The 20,767-nt window shown below is 30.6% G+C and overlaps 1 protein-coding gene across 1 annotated transcript; it reads right to left on the minus strand.

Moving 5' to 3' along the window:
- Positions 1 to 933: 933 nt before the first annotated feature.
- Positions 934 to 20,080, minus strand: LOC143237515 (DDB1- and CUL4-associated factor 13). The gene is made up of 12 exons (XM_076476868.1): positions 19,837 to 20,080; positions 17,675 to 17,874; positions 16,920 to 17,027; positions 14,602 to 14,691; positions 7,354 to 7,509; positions 6,764 to 6,841; positions 3,496 to 3,578; positions 2,916 to 2,983; positions 2,324 to 2,420; positions 1,963 to 2,098; positions 1,380 to 1,543; positions 934 to 1,083 (listed from the first exon to the last, which is right to left on the minus strand). The coding sequence occupies exons 1-12, from the start codon at positions 19,904 to 19,906 to the stop codon at positions 996 to 998; spliced, it is 1,338 nt and encodes a 445-aa protein (XP_076332983.1). The 5' UTR covers positions 19,907 to 20,080; the 3' UTR covers positions 934 to 995.
- Positions 20,081 to 20,767: the final 687 nt, after the last annotated feature.

The following is a 20,767-nucleotide window of genomic DNA, read 5'->3' on the forward strand; positions in this document are numbered from 1 at the left end:
TTACTATTCTAAGTTGTGCATCAACATATTATAACTACAAAATAAATGATAAATTGTACACTAGGTGTAGACTCCAATAGCCTTCTTTAACTAATAACACCCTAATTTAAAAAAAAAATTTAAATTGTTCATTGTAAAGTAGGTTTTGTTTTAAAATGTGAAGAGTATTGTGAAAGAAAGAGAACCTGTATTTATGCTTTTATTCGTTTTAAATTAACAATAAATTTTTTTTTTAATTTTTTCATTTGCATTAATCACTTCCCTGAGCAAAATATGTTTAGTTCCTTGGAGAACTGAATACAAATTAAAGAATGTATCATAAAATAGCTCATTTGTACAGGAAGTAACAAAGTCAATTTATTGCTTTTGGTTTCTTGGCAAAGTTCTTTAGGCAATGATATTCATATGTTTTCTATTTTGTTTTTCAGCATAAAGCTACTCAATGAGCTCTGTCCATTGCTGAATTTTATTGCAAGTCCAGAAACTCAACTCATTGCTTCTGTAACAGTTTATTTCACTTATGTAATAGCTAATTAAACCAATTTATACTCTCAGTATATTCCACAGAAATAATTCATTCCTTACCTTTATAACAATTTGTATTATCTGTGCAACAGCTTATTTCACTTATGTAGCAACTTCTGTTACTTTGTCAAAGCTTACTATTTCACCTGTATGGTGATTTACTTTCTGTGTGACACCTTTCACTCCCTTTGTAACAGTTTGTTTTTCTGTGTAGCAATTTCCTCATTTTTTACTGCTACAACTTATTTAACTCTGATAAAAGTTTCCATAATGTATCAACTTATCTTGTGACTGCACTATCTCGGATAAAAATTCATACAATGTGTTACAAAATTACAAACTGGCTTAGAATACACTATAAACAACATAAATATTAGTTTCATTGTACCTGCAATAATGAGAAACATCTAAAAATCATCAAAGTTTTATTCACATTTGTAAAATCATTACAAAAATTAACACTATGTCCTTCACTCATCTTCCTTGATGACATGCTTGACTATCTCTGGAACGTAAGGTATAGTACCTGGCTTGCTGTGTGCACGCCTGTTAGCTTCCCTATTCAGACAAAAAGGAATGTTTGGTGTCAAACAGTTGCTTCAACAAAAACACTGTACTTTCATAAAAATGTTTTCACAGATAACAAGGCTTTTAGTTTATAAAACAGAACCATTTTTCATTCCACAAGTTTTATAAGTACTGCAATCCATGTTTTAAGCTCTAAATTGCTGATGGCAAAACATTTTTTCTTTAATTTTTATGTATTGAAGAATCAAAATATTTGATACAACTGAAATGTTACTATTCCCTAAAACTAAAGGTCTTACATCATCTGTAAGTAAAACATGACATACTTTCGTTTGCGAGATTCCTGCATAACACGTTTTTCTCGGGTGGCATTATAAACATGCCTGGGCACGTGACGATGACGAGCTATTCTCTTGACTTGTGGGTGAGTAGCAAACCTTTCTTTGAGTTTGTTCTGGTAGTCAAAATTTGCCTTCTCTCTTTTTGATAACTACAAACAAAGAGTAGAGTAGCTTAATAAATTAAACACAAATATAAATAACTATGTTAATGTTTTCTTCAATATTTATTCTCACTACCATACCATGCTCATTGACTGTAAATAAATGTTTTTCACTCTTAGTATACAAAATGTAGTTTTTAAACCAACTTCCTTTTACCACTTCTAGTTCTACTGAGAATACTTGTGTGATAATTTGTATACAAAATATAGCTTATAAAACAATTAAAACTGTTTTTACAATTCCTTGTTTTTTTGGGAATATTTATATAATAACTTGTACACAAAAAACTACAGATTATAAAACAACCAAAATTCTGTTTTTAACACTTATAGTTTTACTGGGAATGTTTGTGTGATAATTTGTACACAAAATACAGTTTATCAAATAACTGAAAATTTCTTCTCACCACTCCTAGTTTTTCCGAGGCATTAGCTTTCCACATGCGTATGTTCATCTCATCCGATCCAGACAAGATATATTTATTGTCCAACGACCACAAAACACAGGTGAGTCTCTGCATCCTTTTAGTGTGATAAACCTCCCTGTTTTAAAGCAATAACTATTAACATTCCATAAGCTTTCTGACTACTATTGAAACATTGAATAAACAATTCAATATGAATTAAACCTATTGTATTCAACAAACTAAAGGTCTTCATAAATGTACACAGTCTGTTTCAGTGATTATTTCATTTATTTTAAACTTACCCAAGTGTTAGTACTTCTTCAGTTATAAATACAAAGAGAGAAACAAGATAAACACTCACCGACTTCTTCCTTTGTCTACTGGAAATATGCGTATTGTTTTGTCATAACTACCAGCCACGACCTCCCTTCCCGTTGGGGAGTAGTCTACATCAATAACTAGGAACATAATAAAAGAACAGTACACTGAGAAGCATATAGATGCAGTAATTCACTGCAATGTGCAATGATAAAAATATTTATCTAAAAACTCTAATCATATAAGTTTGATTCCAGATACTATGAATACTCTACAATGTTTCTAGCTTTACTTTTATAAGTGGATTTTAAGGAAAATAGAATTTAAATTTAACCCAATGCTATTACCCCTATTTAAACAAGCTATATTTGTGTAGCATACTTATTTAAAGTGTAATATTAAATGGAAAGAGCTATAAAACCATAATTCACACTAACTTATTTGACCTTCAACATGTGTTTATCAAGTAAATGTTACACAAGTATTATGATGGTTCTAGTATTATATAACATGTCTGATAACAGATGATTCATAAGCAAATATTTACCTTGAATAAATATGCAAGCTAAATTTTTAACATCACTGGTACTTACAGCACACAGTGTATTTTATTTAACCTTGAAATCTAGACTTACCAGCTGAAACATGATCAATATGAATCTGGAGAGGAACCTTTAGTTTTCTCATATCAAATGTGTACAAACTGGAAAAAATAAACAATTATTTGAGAAACAGGTTACCTAACCAACACCCATTAAAGATAACTAAGAACATGTTTATAAGCATTATTCAACCAATCAAGTACGAGAGTGACACCACATAACCAACAAGACATAAGGTTCACTGTCTTCTAACTTCAACCAATCAAGTCCCAGAGTGATACTACATAACTAACAGGATATAAAGTACACTGTTTTCTAGCTTCAAATAAACAAGTACCAGTGACACTACATAACCAATAGGACATAAGGTTCACTGTCTTCTAACTTCAACCAATAACGTAACAGAGTGACACTACATAACCAACAGGATATAAGATTGTTTTCTAAATCCAACTAATCAAGTACCAGAGTGACACTATATAACCAACAGGATGTAAGGTTCACTGTTTTCTAAATCCAACCACTTAAATACTAGTGTGATACTACACAACTAACAAGGATTCTAATACATTTATCTTAATGTTGATGTAATAGGTGAAACTAAAAGACATACTTGTGATCTTCATTGGCTGCTGTGAAGATAAAGGCTTCCATTGGATTCCAGCAAATGGTATTACTTCGAAGCTCTAAAATAACCTACAAGCCAAAGCAGAATACAGTCCCAATTAATTTGCAAAACTACACAGAGTTGTTGTTCACCACAGAATGTATTAGATGTTAATGTGAAGTTAATGTCAACACTTAGTGGTAGTTTAATAAATGCACCAATCAAATTATAAACCCTTTTGTGATGTCACAACATGGTAGAAACAATTACTAATGAAGCACATGTAAGTACCTATAAGCAATGGGTAAATAATTAAAAATGGGATAGAGCACATTGTGAGATATTTGTGTCAAAGTTAACAATTATTTGAGTAATTATTTATGGGTTCTTGAGAAATTTATTACATTTTTTTTTTATTAGTTTCTTCTTGTACAATTTTACATTTATAAAAAATATTTGCTTGTTAAATATTTTTTAAGACTAAGAAAAATCTCCTCTTTAACAAGATATCACACAAAGTTAGGTTTACCAATTATGGCTGGTAACAACAAAATATCAAACTTACTCAAAACCTAATTTATCAAATGTTATTCCCAAACTTACCATGGTCAAATAATACACAATGATTTTCTAAAAAAAACTTAATATTTACCAAAAGCAAACCATATGTATTAGACATTGATCAAAATCGTGAACTTTTTTTTAAACTCAAAAATCATGACACCTATCTTAATAAGTTCATGATGACATCTCTCTCAATGATAAGGACTGAAGTCATTAATAAATCTGTCATCTTTTTACATAACACAACTGAAATACAATATCAAAATAAATATATTTATGAATATCAATCAACTTTTCAGCTGAATAGATTAATAAAACAGTACTTTTTGACTAACATTAAAAAATGTTAAAATTGTAAAATGAAAGAATTTTTTTTTCTTCACAAAACAGTATTTCTCAATACAATTTTGGGAATTCCACAACCTAAACCACAATAGAAATTTTGAATCAAATTGTATGAAATTTTTAACCTGAAAATACATGCAATTTCATATGTTTGTTCTCAGATTCATGCAGTTTGGTTAAGTGTATCTACTCTGAGAAGGAAAATATTAGTGATACCCTTTTGAACTGAAAGTATTCATATAGAATATTTTGACACAGTCCTGAATCTGTTTCACTTGGAAATGTTCTCATAACTTAAAAGAGTTCATATATTGAAACTAAAGGTTTTTAGAAATGTTTCATTAAAGTGAATTCATTAGAAATTAACATACATTTCCATTTCTCTCAAATTCAAATCTTTATCTCTATAGAGATGGATTAATACACTCCTGCTACAACACTTTTGTTAGTGTACAATCCAGGTAGCATGGCCCCGCCTACCATTACAGACTACTGACCACAGGGAGGTAACCAGTCTCCATCAACACACTGCTACCTTGTTTGTTATGTATTTAAAGTAATAATTATTTAATTGTTTTAATGTAGGCAATTATCTATTATTATTATTATTAGATATCATTTTTTAAAACCAATGTAAATTAGAGAGGATTACACTTTTCATACATAGGCTTTTAATTCCTGCTCAGTGTTATAGTAACAGGGTCAAATGTTAAAAACTAAGTATGTCACAAAAAAAAATGTTAATTCAGGTTACCTATTGGAATAACTTGCTTTCTTTACTTGTTCTCAAAATAATAAAAATTAACTAATTTTTTATATTTATATTTTTACTTGCAGTCATTTAGAATAAAGGCTTAAAAAGTAAACTAGATGCTTCCTACCATTATAATATGATTTATTTTAATATATGTGATATAAATTTATTTTTTAAGGACAGTGAAGTTACAAATTTTGCTTAATCAGCACTAACATTATTGTTCCATTTTGACATATTTCCAGGTTTTAAAGTATCAAAACCTACTCATTCATTATCAATATAATGTTTAATATTGTAGCAACATGGTAGTCAAACATAAGCCTAATTTTAATTATAAAATTAAACAAGCTAATTGGGGCTTAAATACAAAATAAATTAATGTTAAGAGCTTAACTCTGATTCATCTTTATTTTTCAGTGTCTTCTTATAGGAAACTGCATATGTTTGTCAGATGATGTTTTCATTTTCTGCCCATCTCAGTCACAATAAGTTGATCACATTTTGAGATGCAGTAATGTAACAAGTTGATTGTACAGCTTGGGTTGTAGGTTACAAATTAAGAGTACTTTTTCTTAGTGCCATTCATCTTTCATTGAGTCTATTATTCTGAAGTGTTCACTGTTCTTAGATTCTTTTAGGTCTTTAATCTGCCTTTTTTTTTTTTAATTTAGAAGTCATCAAACCAGAACAGGTTCAAAATTAAGTACTACCACAAACCAACATTTCCTGACCTTTCATTTCAGCACATTTATAACTGACTGTTACAAAATTAATTTAATAAATGTTTTAATTCATATAACATAAACTTACTAGCTCTTATAGTTATTTTCACAATGAACTTATCAATATTTAAAAAAATATTTGATTAAAAATGCCTTCCCTCCAGCACTTATCAACTAAAGTATTCTTGAATATATCAATAACAACTACAACCCCAAAACTCTTGACATCAACATTTCTAAATGCCCTATAACCTTGATGTTACCCTTCACTGGTTCCCACAGCATCAAACTAAAAAGCAAAAATAAAAACCTTTCTACAATAAACTTTTTTCCAAAGTCAGTCTAAAAGTAATCTTCAAACCAAACAAATGAATGTGATTTTTTTTTTTCTGTTTAAAGGCAAAAATACCTCCTTCACAAATAATCCCTGATAATACACAAACATTTGTGTCCTTGCTGCAAGTCTATATTGGGTCAGCAACTTAAACCTTAACTACCAGAATCAATGAGTATGTGCACAACAGCCCATTCAATAACTGTGGAATTTAGAACCATCCAAGAAAAGACTGTAACCAAAACCTGGGGCGTGAACACTCCAGAATAACAAAATCAGTGTAATATGACCAACTCATCAAGACCGAAACGGGCAAATAGTGAAAACTTTATCTAACAAACAAGTGTCAATATCTAATAAACTACACTTAAAATAGAACTGTTTTTATAATTAATTATTACTGAAATGAGTTTAATAACATCATCATAACTACTTAAACATGGTTAAAAACACCACAGTCCTTTTCACTAACCTGATGTCTTTGTTTCATATTGCTCATCTATTAAGATTGTGTTACAAAACTTAGAAGCATAATAAAAGCTCCATATTTACCTTTCTTAAAGGATGGGCTTCTCTGATATCATATAGAATAATACCACGGTCACTGGCTGTGCTTCCTATGATATTTGTCTATAAACAAGAAACACACATTTTATAAAAATGAAAAAATAATACATCACACACATGCTGTATTTCTAATGACATACTGTGAAGTAAGTAGCCTGATATACAAGTTATAACTGACTTGTTTCATATTGTGAAGTATATTAATAAACAATATTGGATAAAAATTTGGTCCTGCATATTTGAGTTTTCTTTTCAGTCAATAATCTAATAATTGAATTTCAGATTCCTCTTTCCTTGATCTCCTTCATCGTTAGACTGTTTTCTTTATCAGTTTAAGTGCAATCTTAACATTACTGCTGTTATTTTCTGAGAGAAATTTACTGTTAAATCCATTCAATAACAAAGATGCTACTTAAATAATGGAAAGTTAAATGCATACTGCACCTTTGTTGATCAACCATTTCAGAGTAAACTGAAGAAACAGTAGTGCTAGAGACAAACTGAATACCTGCTCACCCCATGGTATTATAAATTACCTTCAGTACAACATGAGTATCTAAAAAAAATACACTCACCTCTACAGGATTAAATTTGACACTATGGAGACTGTCAACACCCCAAGTGAAAGACCTTAGTGGTTCTGATCGAGTTTCCTCCCATAAGTCTACTTTTTCTCCACATGTAACAAATAGTGGCTCCCTCAGGTGGTGGGATATTCCCATCATAACAGACTATATACAGAAGATAAAATTATATACTCCTATTATAACTGACTATGTATATAGCATATAAAAGTTATATATTCCTATCATAACTCTATATACATATATATTGGATAAATGCATATATTCCCATCATAACTATATATATGGCAGATGAAACCGCATATCCCATCACAACCGACAATTCATACAAATCATAATTATTAGTACACATTTCTAGTGAAAACCCAATATCCAAAAAGTGACTCTGGGACTAGGAACCCTGCCTGGCTAGCAAGATCAATGCTCTACCTCTCTAGTGGTAAATGTTTGAGGACACAGTATACAAGCAATTTCAGAACATGCTGCATCAGGGTTCACATTTACCTTTTATTTTTATTATTATTATGGAGCCAGCTAAGCTCCTATAGGTCAATCCTATAGCTTATGAAATGTATTAATTAGTGGAGGTTATCAGAAAAACCACTGAATAAATTAGAGAATGTTACACAAATGTAAACAAAACTAAAGGTATCAATATATCTCAATTTATTTTGTTGTGAACTCTTATTTCATGAAAAGATTAAAACCATTTCATTTGTTTACAGACCACTTAAATGATTTTCACTTCACAAATGATCTTTAGTTTCTCTCTAAAGCATGGTGTAACAGTAACTTTTTATTCTGTGTGACTCCATGTTAGTACTACACTGTATATTAGCTAATTCTTTGAGGAGGTTGCAGAACAGCACATGACAATAGAGTAATTAGAAATTTGGAATGTCTCTTTACTTTCCATTAAGTGGAGGAGCAATTACATGAACTGCACATGTTACTGCAAGAGATGTTACTGTAAGTTGAAAATGGTGAACAGGTATATACAAATATTTACAAAATAATTAACCGATTAGACAGAGACAGCTCTGGAACATTTCGTCATTTGATAGTCCCAGTCCTTATAAATTTAATCAAAACCACCTTAAGTATGGAAAAAAAGGTGTGGCCCAAAACCAACTAAGTGTGCAACTTAGAGGAATGAAATCAAAACTGGGAGCTACATTTACAGCATTGATAATTATTTTACAGCAAGTATTCATTCATAAGGTAGCTAGGACACATACATGATTGGATACCTTACTTTTCTCATACACACCAATAAACCACAACAAGTAAAAATGTTACACTTGATAGTAACTAACACTGGCTTTAGAACTGTAATCCTATCATTCAGAACAAACCAGATTCTTTAAAACACATAGTGGTAGGTTTCCTCTTTAAAACAGTGTCAAGTTTCCTTTACAGTAATGCCATGGAATCTAGATTAACAGTTTCCTCTCATTAACCATGTGCACTCGGTAAAGCCATATCAAGTATAATTATTTATTGCTAATTACTTAAACTATTATCAAGTGATGCTAAATACTCTTTAATTAAAAAATTTCAAAAATTTAGCAAATTTTCAATTAAAAGTTGTCAACGAATAATAACTCGCCAACTGTCTGATTCTTTTGAAAACTTGAGATATAAACTGCTAATTTTGTTTCCTTGGCCTTATCAATATTGTATCTGCATGTCCTATCACCCTACAGTTTTGCTGCTCTAAAATCAGTCATCTTTAAGCAGAATGACACAAAAAAGTTACCTTTTACTCTTGGATGAAGCAGTAGTAAAAATTGTAGATCAGCAGTACACGAGTATCTGCACAGGGACCCACAAAAATTTTGGTCAAAACTCAGTAGTGTCCGTAGAATAACTTTGTAAGTGTAGACAATATTTATACCATATTTAGTACCTAATTGTATGGTGTAAAAACCTATCAGCATACTAAAGTTGAAAAGAAATCCATAAAATTCAAGTAGGTTTTTCTATCAAATAAAGGTCCTTACATATTGTACATTCTGTACAAAGAAAAAACAAGGAAGAAATAAAATTAAAATTGGAGATTTTATAACTCATGTGTTTCTTAACAGATTATCTGGCACAAGAAGTGAGGATAATGTAGAGCACATCTGCTGGAAATATGTAATAATTTTAATTATCACAGTCAAATCTACAGAAAGTGAATGATCATTAAGTTGTCATTCCTGTTCATAATATACAGCATGTTTTGACCACATGACATACTGGTGTGAATCTTAATATGCAATGTTCCAAGAAGTTATCTTAAAGGTCGATGAAGCAGTCCAAACAATCAGCAAACATGTTTATTGAGCTGCAATGACCTTTAAGATAACTTCTTGGAACATTGCATATTAAGACCCACACTGTATGCTTCCTGCTGAAAAACACAACTCACAAAGGTGAGCAATTGTAACCAACTGTCTGTTGCACCCATAACTAACAGAGGAGTGTAAACATCTTTATAGAAAGTGAAAGCTATTCAATAATTTTTATACACAAATCAGAAGTGACACAGTGTAAGAGCTGCCATCTGAAACATTCGATAAAAGCATGTGTTTATAGGAAGTAATAAATTTATCATAATGAAAAAACCTGCATGTCTAACCACCATAGCTCCAAGAAAAAGAACCCAGAGACCTGATACTTAGCAAACATACTAAGAGGGGTTCTGGAAGTGTGCTGATAGGTATTATTTGTATATATTTTACTCAAAACATTTTGACTGATTTTTGCACTATAATAGCCCTCAATATACACAAGTCTACATCCTTAAGGTCTATAGAAAAAATATCATTATTTTTCTAATTCTCACTTATGGAGATTTTCATAAATAAAGTTGAAAAGAAAAGAACAAAATGGTCAAAACAACCTGCTAAAATTGGTAAAAAACATATTTCAGTAAAAATTAAGACAATTCAAAAGGATATGGGAAAAGACATCAAACAAGACAGTTAAAAAATTTTGGTGCATGAAAAGAGATCAGAATTGAAAAGTTTTAATTTTACTCACATTATACAATCTGAAGCCTATGAGCCAGTACAAACACTTTAAAGTATAAGTGGAAAAAATAAAACAAGAAAAAAAAAGATCATAAAAGTTATAATTAATATTGCTGCTTTCAAAACATAGAACTAAGTTTAGAAAGAGGCTGAAAAAAAACCCACTGGGAAATAATTGATGATTCCACAATAAGAGCTCAGACAACAAATGAAATGTAAAAAAATCAAAATAGAAGTATTTGCTTTAAATATATAATAATATCACTAATTTATAAGTTTGGCATCAAACAAAGCAGTTAAAGGAATATTAGCACACACAAAAAATTCAAATGCAAACATGATAAGAAAATCAAAATCTGAGAAGAAAAAAAAGTTGAATTGAAACAAGTTTGGGAAACAGCAAGAAACTATGGAAAAAAAATATGAATCAGTGAATATTTGAGAATTCAAATAAAAATATGGGGGAAAAGATTAAAACTATTTGCTTTTAAAAAGAGCTGAATTAGGTTGGGAAATGGTAATACATTAACCAATTAAAGAGCTGGTATGTTGAGGTAGCTATAGAAGTAATTAAGATAACAGAAGATGCTTGTCTGGTACACTGAGATCTCTGCAAATCATGAGAGGACCTTAGAAGCCTGAAGTAGAGCATGGGTGTTTTATGCTAGTTTTAAATAATTCAATCAACATGATATGGGTCTTCATCATTGTAATGCATTTACAGTTCTGGAAAGTTAATTATTACATATGCAATAAAGATACAATTAGCAACTTTTCTTAACAAGACAAATTTAAAACAAATCCACTGGCAACTGGTTTGAAGGTTCCCCTCTTTAAGAACAAAAACTGTGAACAATGACTGAAGTGACTGATGAACTCAGGCAATCAACCTCAAAAATTTGTTTCTCTCTCACAAGTCACATAACATTATACAATCATGTACTAGTCACAAGGACAATCCAAATTTTTATGTTTTACTCATTCAAAAACAAAACTATAATTTTAAGCAATCTGTGAATTCTGATCGTGACAATTCGTAAAACAGTGATAAGTTTTCATTTTTATTTTTGGATGGTCTGGCTGCAAAGGTAGATTCAAAAGTGTTGACTTTAAAATGTACATGTAGTAAGATAGATTCTCCAAACAGAACTTGTACATACATCTGTCAAATGTGTGAGCTTTGATGTAGGCTTGGTGTCATAAATAAAAAGCTAAACACAGCAGTCATTTTTATAAACGTACAAATAACCACTTTATATTTAAAATTTTATAAAGTAAACTTTGTATATTAATTATATTACACTGATACAAAAATTTTGAACATTATACAGTGATGCTGCTCTTATTAATGAAAGTGTGTTTACCTTGAATACACAGGCATTCATAGTAACAATGTTTGTGAATTGTACATGACTGTCAAGTATTTGTAAATTTGGGAAGATCCATTTATAGTTTGTCATAAATTCTGTTTAAGAAACACTTAGATAATTTTTCATGGAATCAAATTTTTAATGACTCTTGAATTTAAGAGGCCATGGAGGCTACATAGCAGAAATGTTTAATGGGCCTACTGGCTTTTTGGGGAGGCATTAGCTTTTGAGCCCTCACTGATTTAAAGCTTTGTGTATGCAGATAGGGAGTAATATCATAGGATCTCATATGCAGAGCACAAATGTTAGAGTATATTGCACATAGAGCGTGATGTCAGAGGATGCCATATGCAGAGCAGAAGTGATGTTAGAGTATATTGTACATAGATTGTGATGTCAAAAGATGCTGTGTGTAAATAGGAAGTGGCATCAGAAAACGCAAACTAGAGACAGGGCAACAAGATGGCAAAACCCAGCACCATCACTCGAGCTACTTAAGTATTAAATAAAGTGTGAATTTATTGTTGTTTTACATTGCATTATGTTTCTAATTTATAACTGCACAACTGAACTTGTAACTATGGTATGTTTCAAAATACAAAAACAAACATTATTAACACTAACAGTTATAGTAAGACATGTTTTACTTGTTTGATTTACACAGATCAATGTGGTTATTACTTCATATTTAAGAAGATAAATGACAACTACTATGAGTAATCTCAACATTAGTGATTCATGAAATAGTAAATATTCAGTTTGTCTTGTAAAATGTTATGCAATTTTTTAAATATTTTATTTCAGCTACCTCGTGTAAATAATCTATATTATTTTGGTGTTCCACTTTAATATAAACTGATTATGTTGGAGATTATCTCTATTTACATTCTGTCACTTGAACTGCAAGATTCAGCAGTGGTCACAGAAAATTTTACTGATGACTGATAAATTATGTTCCTCACTTAAACCCTTTACTTAACCCTATCTCCAGTATCATTTACTGTGCACATCAACAGTTTTAGTGGCTTACACTCAAACTTTTATTGAAATAATTTTTAATGTTATACCAATTAGTACAGCATAAAATCATAGCTAATAATTCAATAGTATACAAAGTTTAAGTTCTTAATTTTATGAAGCAATATTTTAAAAAATCCTGAATTTCTCCTAATGTGGCACATTTTCTTTAACCATCCCATCATCTCCATTTTATCCACCACCCCCTCCAATAACTACAAAATTTAACATAAATTACTCACTATAAAATTGTCATAGTTCATACATACCATATTTTTTATAGCTTTCAATTCTGTTTGGTTACAGCACCACCAAATAGAAACTTATACCCCTCTTGCCACAACTACCTGCCACATATCCTCTCTATCAGGATTTGTTAGTAGTTCTCTTCTATGTTTAATTCTATATTATCTACAACCAATGGAAGGCCAATGTTTTCAACTATCAAGTGATGTATTATATTATGTTGTGCTCTGAGCAGAGAGCACTGTCAATTTCTCTCTTAGTATGAGCTTTGTTCCCAAAGGAAAAATAATGACTAGCTTGGATGAATCTGTAATGGATCTTGATGTGCAATTAGTACGGCAGTAAAAACTGTGAGTTAAAAAAGTATCTGCTTTTTGCATGCTGTTATTCTACATTCTTTTTTGCATTATTTAATGAAATAAAAAGTATTTAGTGCATTATTACAACTGATGTACAAAAGTAGGCTTAAGTGACATTAACAGTTAAAAGCAAAAATAAAGACAACATGGAGAAGTACTTTGTTTCTTGTTTTTCATGTTTATTTTTTAATTACAATAAAATTAACTAAAATGTAAAAACAGAGATCTCTTTAGGTTAGTTAATGTTGGATTATGTAAAATAAATAATAAAAACATTTCACGAGGCACGCACACACACGAACAGCTCAGAGTAGCTCATGGATAATGCGATTCAACAGCATAACGTAAGCTGCACATTCCCTACATGATTTAAACCTTATGATGACATGAATAACAATTAGACAAAGTTAAAAGGGGAATAAAACAATAAAATTTAATTACAAATAGATATATAATAAGTTTAAAGCTACTTAAATGTAGTTTCATGTTACAATCTAAGTCAATGGTGGTTATGAAGTCAATCAAATCATCCAACATTGTAGAGTTAGTGTAGAGAAAACGTAAAAAATATAAAGTTTTACTGAAAACAAGCATTTGAAATGTATTTAGAAGGTTTTAGACATTATAAGAATGAAATTTGAGATTTATGAAACGAAGAAAAGTATTTTTAATCTTAGTATGAGAATCAATTTGCACACGAACTATTCAAAACAAGAAGTCGACATATTCACAGACAAATCTTTTTTTCAGTTTATTAAAAACACTTCACTGAAAATATTTTTTTTGTGTGTGAAAGACAAATTCAATACGAATACACATCATACCAAAAATTAGTAGAATCGTATCAATAAAAGACTTTGAATGTGTCAATCATTTGACTAAGCTCATACCGAGAGAGTTGACTGTTGTATTTTAGCTCAGGCCACAAGATTCCTTAATCAGTTACAGCAGCAAAAAAAATTGGGGTCACTTTCATCTCATGTCATACAAATAATTAGTAAAAATGTAAAGGGGTGAATTGACATGGCATTTGTGATTAGTATTAAGAGACTCTACATTACAAGTTACACTATAACTTACTTTATACTTTTTTGAGAAGCAACCATTTGTAGATTTTGGGAATGAATAAATATAACTGTATTAATTGTGTAATATTCAGTCCATATACAAATAAAAGATAACAAAAATCACGTTAAGTTCTTTCAAAATATATTTTTTTCAAAAACTTACTTTTCCAATTACTGTATTCATTGGTTCTTCAGTTCCTCCCCAAGATGGTGACTGCATATTCCACTGTTTAATTGTTTTATCATCTCCAACCTAACATAAAGCACGGAGTTTTAATTCATCTTTCAATTATAAATAAAATATGACTGCTAGTACCTTCTACTGTTTATACAGTTCAAGCTGTGTTCTTTATCAAATAAATAAACCCTTCAGTTTTGCAGCAGCTGAAACTCAGTAATTAATTAGAATACCTGTAAACTTTTGTCTTTTTCTTGGTTTCAAGACAAAGTTTCATGGCTCTTAGAAAATTGCAATCACATGTTAAAAATACTGTCTATATCCACTTTAAAACAACAATAGATTTAATTGTAACATAGATTTAAACTTTTGTTAACTATCTTGACAATGTTACATTACACTGACAGTTTACAATTTCTGACGGTCCTTCACAATGACAAACTTTTGGCCCACATGAGGATCTGTTTGTTTGGTTTCTTTTTGAACTTCACACAAAGTTACTTCAGGTCTATACACTAATTTTGAAGTGACAGAGTAGATGAAAGGCAGCTAGTCAACACCACCAACTGTCGGGTTACTCCTTATTAATAAGTAGGGGGACATACTTTATAGCACCATCACATCTGAAAGGACAAACATGTTTGGGAATGGGATTCAAACCCATGAGCTTCAGATTGTGAGTCAAGTTCCTTAACCACCACATCGATGTAGCTGAAGATCATACAATAAGCCTACACAATACAAGAGGTACTTTTCAGGTATCTCAATTACATTCAAAGGTAAAAATAATAGTATTAAGGTTATTTTTAAACACCATGTTCTTTACAGTATCTTAGATATTTTACAATAAGAAGACTGTATAATAATATTTCAACCACACTATGTCTATTATATCCAAATAACAACATCAGGTTATTAAGCAACATGATATAAAAGCTATTGTTGACTAATCTAACTGATTTACACCAGCAATTATTCTATGAGAAAACCACAAATTTATTTCATGAAATATCTTAATTTTGCTTGACTGCCTCAACTTCATTTTTCTGCCTTTTTGTTGGTCAAGCTTGACCTTGCAAAATTTATTTATTTCAGTAAACTACAAAGTGTAAGGTTTGGATTTACTAAGGGATGGAGTGGTAGTATATGCCCCATCATTTTTGTTGGGCTATATACTAATTCATTATAATCATGCTTTGCAAGCAAAAATCATTCAGACCATAGCATTTGTAAAAAATGTTTAGTACTAATTCATTAATATTAAGGTATATATTACAACAAAAAAAACAATTGTACAGGGGCATAACCATGATCTAATCACAGGTTTCCAAAGCAAACATACAGAACTTTGCAGAAGGTACATCACAAGATGGTACCCTTCCTGCAGGAGGGGCTGGTGGTCTTCTCTCTGACTGATATTCTCCTATTAAACTTTATACCCTATAAAACGTATAAAGGAGAAAATATACTGTGTGAGTGCTAAACGATGCTTCAGCTGATATCTCCTTTCCATAAACCACAATGGTTCACCTTTAAAACGTTTTTATATGTCACATCGCTTTGAAACAGAACATCAATATCCATGTTGAAATTAACTTATTCATAAGTTCTATACTTCTTTGTTGTCACCTCTACCTCTTCTCAATTCAGCTATGGAGTTGAATAAGCCCCGAGAAAATAACCCACAATGAAAAATGAGAAATTAATATTTCCAAAAACAAGCAACATTTCTTCTCTAGCAGTACAATTTGAATAACACCCATTGAATACCATTAAGAAATTAATATAATTTATGTAGGGAATAAAGCCAAAAACCACCTGTCCTATACTGATATAAGTCTTAACAATTATATTATACAATTCAAATAAAACCTGTAGGAAAAAAGTAATTTAATATTAATCATGCCAACAAAGTGTAATACGTACAAAGTACCAAGACTTAAAGTATATAAAAAATTCATAATCACAAATAAAGACTAATGAAGAACAGCTGTTGCCTTTTTTGAAATATTTGACAGTGAGATCACAATACAAAAACTAGTGCAACAAAATATTTGATGACATTATTTGACATCATGTTTTGGACACTGATACTCCAAGAACTTGCTGCTTTATTTTAGTTATTCAACCAATAAACAATTTGTAGAAATTTTATTCAAGTCATTAAAATTGGGTTTATTATCAGCATAATTGTCAATAATAATGATGTGGTAATACTTTTATTAAAACAATAAATAAAAGAGATGTTGGTGGAGAGACTATCAAACAAATGAGAAAGATTAAAATGTATATTCAATACTTACAGAAAAAAAGTAATCTCCATCTTGAGTAGCACAAAGTCCACGAATCATTCCAGAATGACCTTGAATAGTTCTCGTGCATTTTCTATTTGCTAGATTCCACAGTTTGATCTGGAAAAATAAAACATATCTTGATAATCTGTTCTCCCTAAGCCACACTAATTTGTAAAATATCCATTAATTATATAAGTTACAAGTAGAAAGGTCATATCAAACTACACTGAATACTATCTCACTGCTAGAAGACTAAAACCAATTACTTTTATCACAGAACAGCACAGAATAAAATTCAGTAATCATTGGCATTAGCCCTTCCTACACTTCAAAACTAATTTTATACTAAATTATGCAACACACTAGCCATCAACACACTTTTATAGCAGGATTTATTTCTCACTTTTTTAAGAAAGGTTTTACTTTCTTTTTTAATTTCATTTTTGACATTTTATCTCTCAGTAAATCTTTATGTAGAGGCTGCTTCATTACAAAATACATGTGCTAGTTACACTACTGCTTAGTCACTCAAAACACATGCATAGATGGTCCAGTTAGTTACCAAACAAAAACATTAAGAGCAAGACCTGCACACACACAGACAAGATATTTATAATTAAAGGAAAAACTGAGATGGTACGAGTGCTGTATTTAGATTATAGAGAATTTTTTGTTTCTAATTTAACTAGGCTCTCTATAACAGATAAGACAAATATGAGAAAATTTGCATCAACCCATATGAAAAGAAAATTAAACTTTCTTACCTCTCCATCACAAGAGCCAGAAAGTAGAAGACTTAGAGATGAAGGATGTTTTAACAAACATTGAACACCATCTCTATGCCCATCCAGAGAACCAAGAAAAGGCTTGGCAAAAATTCTATCTAATTTAACAGCATTAAGTGCACGTGTGTATTCTCGAGCAGCCTCGAATGGATGTAATGACGGATCATAATTTCTTGGGACTAAAAAATAAAAAAATAAAATGACAAAAGACGTTAACAACATTAAAATATCAAGACATGTTATGTTAGACACAAGGTCTTAGGAATTTTAAAATATCTATTGAACATCAAGAGGTTAATGATACTGAAATATCCACAAGCTATATTAAATAAATTATGGTAGGAAAATAAGTTAGAAATATTAAAATATCTACACAAGTTAGACAAGAGTTTATAAAATTAAAAATGTTTATCTATACAAATTATGATATAACAGGTAGTGTTAAATTTTAGTATAATAGAATCAAAAGAACTTAGTATGAATGAAAAAAAGTATTATAATATGTCAACCACACTATATCCAATATGTCATGTACCAATAAGGCTTTCACCTGGTACCAGGGCTCATCAGGCCAGTTGAGATGTAACAAGCAAAATAATGATTGAAATAATATTTATATGACTGAGAAAGTATAATTCAAATGAAGAGATAAAATAATTTTATCATATTTGAAAGGTTCTAACTAGATCATTACTGTCTCGCCAACTGGTTTTAACAACATCACCATCTTGTTGACACAGAAATGATACTAGCCTTAACATTTTACTTACCTGAATATATATTTCTAACAGTTACTCACCTCCATGCATGGGTTAACCACTTGTCTCTTGAGGTCATGATATCCTGCCTCAGAGACTTCCATGCCACTAGCCTCATGAAACTCCCACCTAAATTTCATGTAAAATAGAAATTTGCAAAACTGCATAATGACCTACCATACAGAAAAATCCTCCAACAGAAATGTGAGCCTTTTGCAAATACTTCCTACATGTTCTCACAATAAATTCTTCATTCTCTGACAAAGCAAGCATGACGTGTATCAAGGTATCAAAAATACATTTTCAGTGCAGGAAAATGCTAATTTCAAATATGATATCTTACTTCCTTTCACAAAATAGCTAGAATCTCACCCTGAATTGGTGGAGGACTGATAAAAAAAATTATCCCTCTTCAGAAAGTGCCCAAAGTGAGACCAAGAGGTGTGGAACAAAATGGGAGACCACACCACATCTGATCCAGGTATATTCTTCACTTTTTTTATGAATAGCATTATGTATGTAAAAGGTAGAAAAACAAAAAGAAATCCCAAAATATGAATGACAAATGAACTGGACTTCAGGGTACTGAGTGGTTAAAGCATGACAGATCGTAGAGCTAGTTCAACCTCATCTAACACAAGGTGGTATCTCGGATGGTATTTACATCCACAGTAGGTAAAGGATTACCTAACTCTTCAACTTGAAATAGGAATTTGTAGGGAAGATGAGCTTCTGTACCAAAGTCTGTCACCACTTGCATGCATTTCTGAAACAACTAACATCAGATTCACTGAAAAACAACATTCTGACTCCAACATCATGTCTTGTCACTTAAATTCCACTTGCCACAAGTTACTGCAAATTTATGGCTTAAATGTTGCACTCACACGCTGGTGACGAACAAAAGATATCTAGCGACAATAAAAAGAATAACAACAAACATGATCCTTCAACACAAATAGAAATGGGGTGTATGATAGGATTTCCATTTATTTTATGGACCCGATACATACCTAACAATACAGATGATTTACCTTAATTATAATACATTTTTACTATAAGGCACGAGCACTGAATGAAGCACATAAAACAAATTGAATCACGTAATCAATATGTTGGTCAACGTTGTCAGTGTTACGACTAGTAGCAGTATTACTACGATTATTAGTACGAATATGAATCGAGGTTAGGCCTATCACTATCAGTATTTATCGCAAATTTGCTACTTGCAAATTACAAAAAAAAAAAAAAAATACATCCCACGCTAAGACTAAGTTAATACTCACTAAAAGTTAAAAGTAATATTTTTTTTTTTTGTATACACTGTAAATAAGTGTAATGAAAATAAAATTATTACTCGTTACTCTTTTTAAGAAATCATACCTTTATGAATGTCATGTTTGGTTTCTCTAAGATAATCATCTGGATTTCTACACAGTATTTTAACCTTCATATTGAGACTAAATAATATGTAATATACACGATTACCAACATTTAAAATATTTTGTTGAATAAACTAACATTTACTACAGACAGTACATTATATAAATATTCCTTCAGGCTACTTTGTCTTTACGAATAACCATTATTCTCATTCCAACAACTGCCAACAGTTGCTAAATATCATAATGGGGCCGTTAAAATATTACCTATATTTACTAAATCCGGAAATCCCTTTTCCCAATAAATAAATATATTAAAGACGTGAAATGATAATTAATTTGAATATAATAATTAAGTAATACATAATTAAAACACAGGAAATCGGAAAGATAAAGATAACTTGTGAAGTTTATTAAGTGTTTCTCAGTTGCTAAAATGATAAGTCTAACAACTTACACCGTTAGTACTCGTGGTGGGTACAACAGATAGCCCATTTTGTAACTTTGCGCTTAACAACAAAAATAAAAGTTTATTATAACATTGATAGCAGGTCTTTTTATGTGTTTCCAATAATCTTCATTGCATTTTTTTGTAAGTGAAAAATATCGTTTATTTTAACAAATTTAACAATTGCACACTTTAACGTATTTGTCACGTACTTGTATGAATGAAAATTATGATTATTACTCAATTAGCCAAACAAATTAAAATACTATTATTAAACACTCTTTTTGTTATTTATTTAATTTTTACTGTCATGACTTTAATCCCAACTAATTTTGGATGGGCAAGTATTTTTGTAAACTAAATCGTTTTTTCAACCATATGGCTGGCCCAGTTGACAACTATAAAAACGTGCATCTTTGGCGATTGGGATAAGGGTTTTAGAGTCCTGAGTTAGTCACCGAGCAAGTCAGGCGTGCTAATATGC

This window comes from Tachypleus tridentatus, chromosome 13 (assembly GCF_004210375.1).
Source record: "Tachypleus tridentatus isolate NWPU-2018 chromosome 13, ASM421037v1, whole genome shotgun sequence".
Classification (NCBI taxonomy): Eukaryota; Metazoa; Arthropoda; class Merostomata; order Xiphosura; family Limulidae; genus Tachypleus; species Tachypleus tridentatus.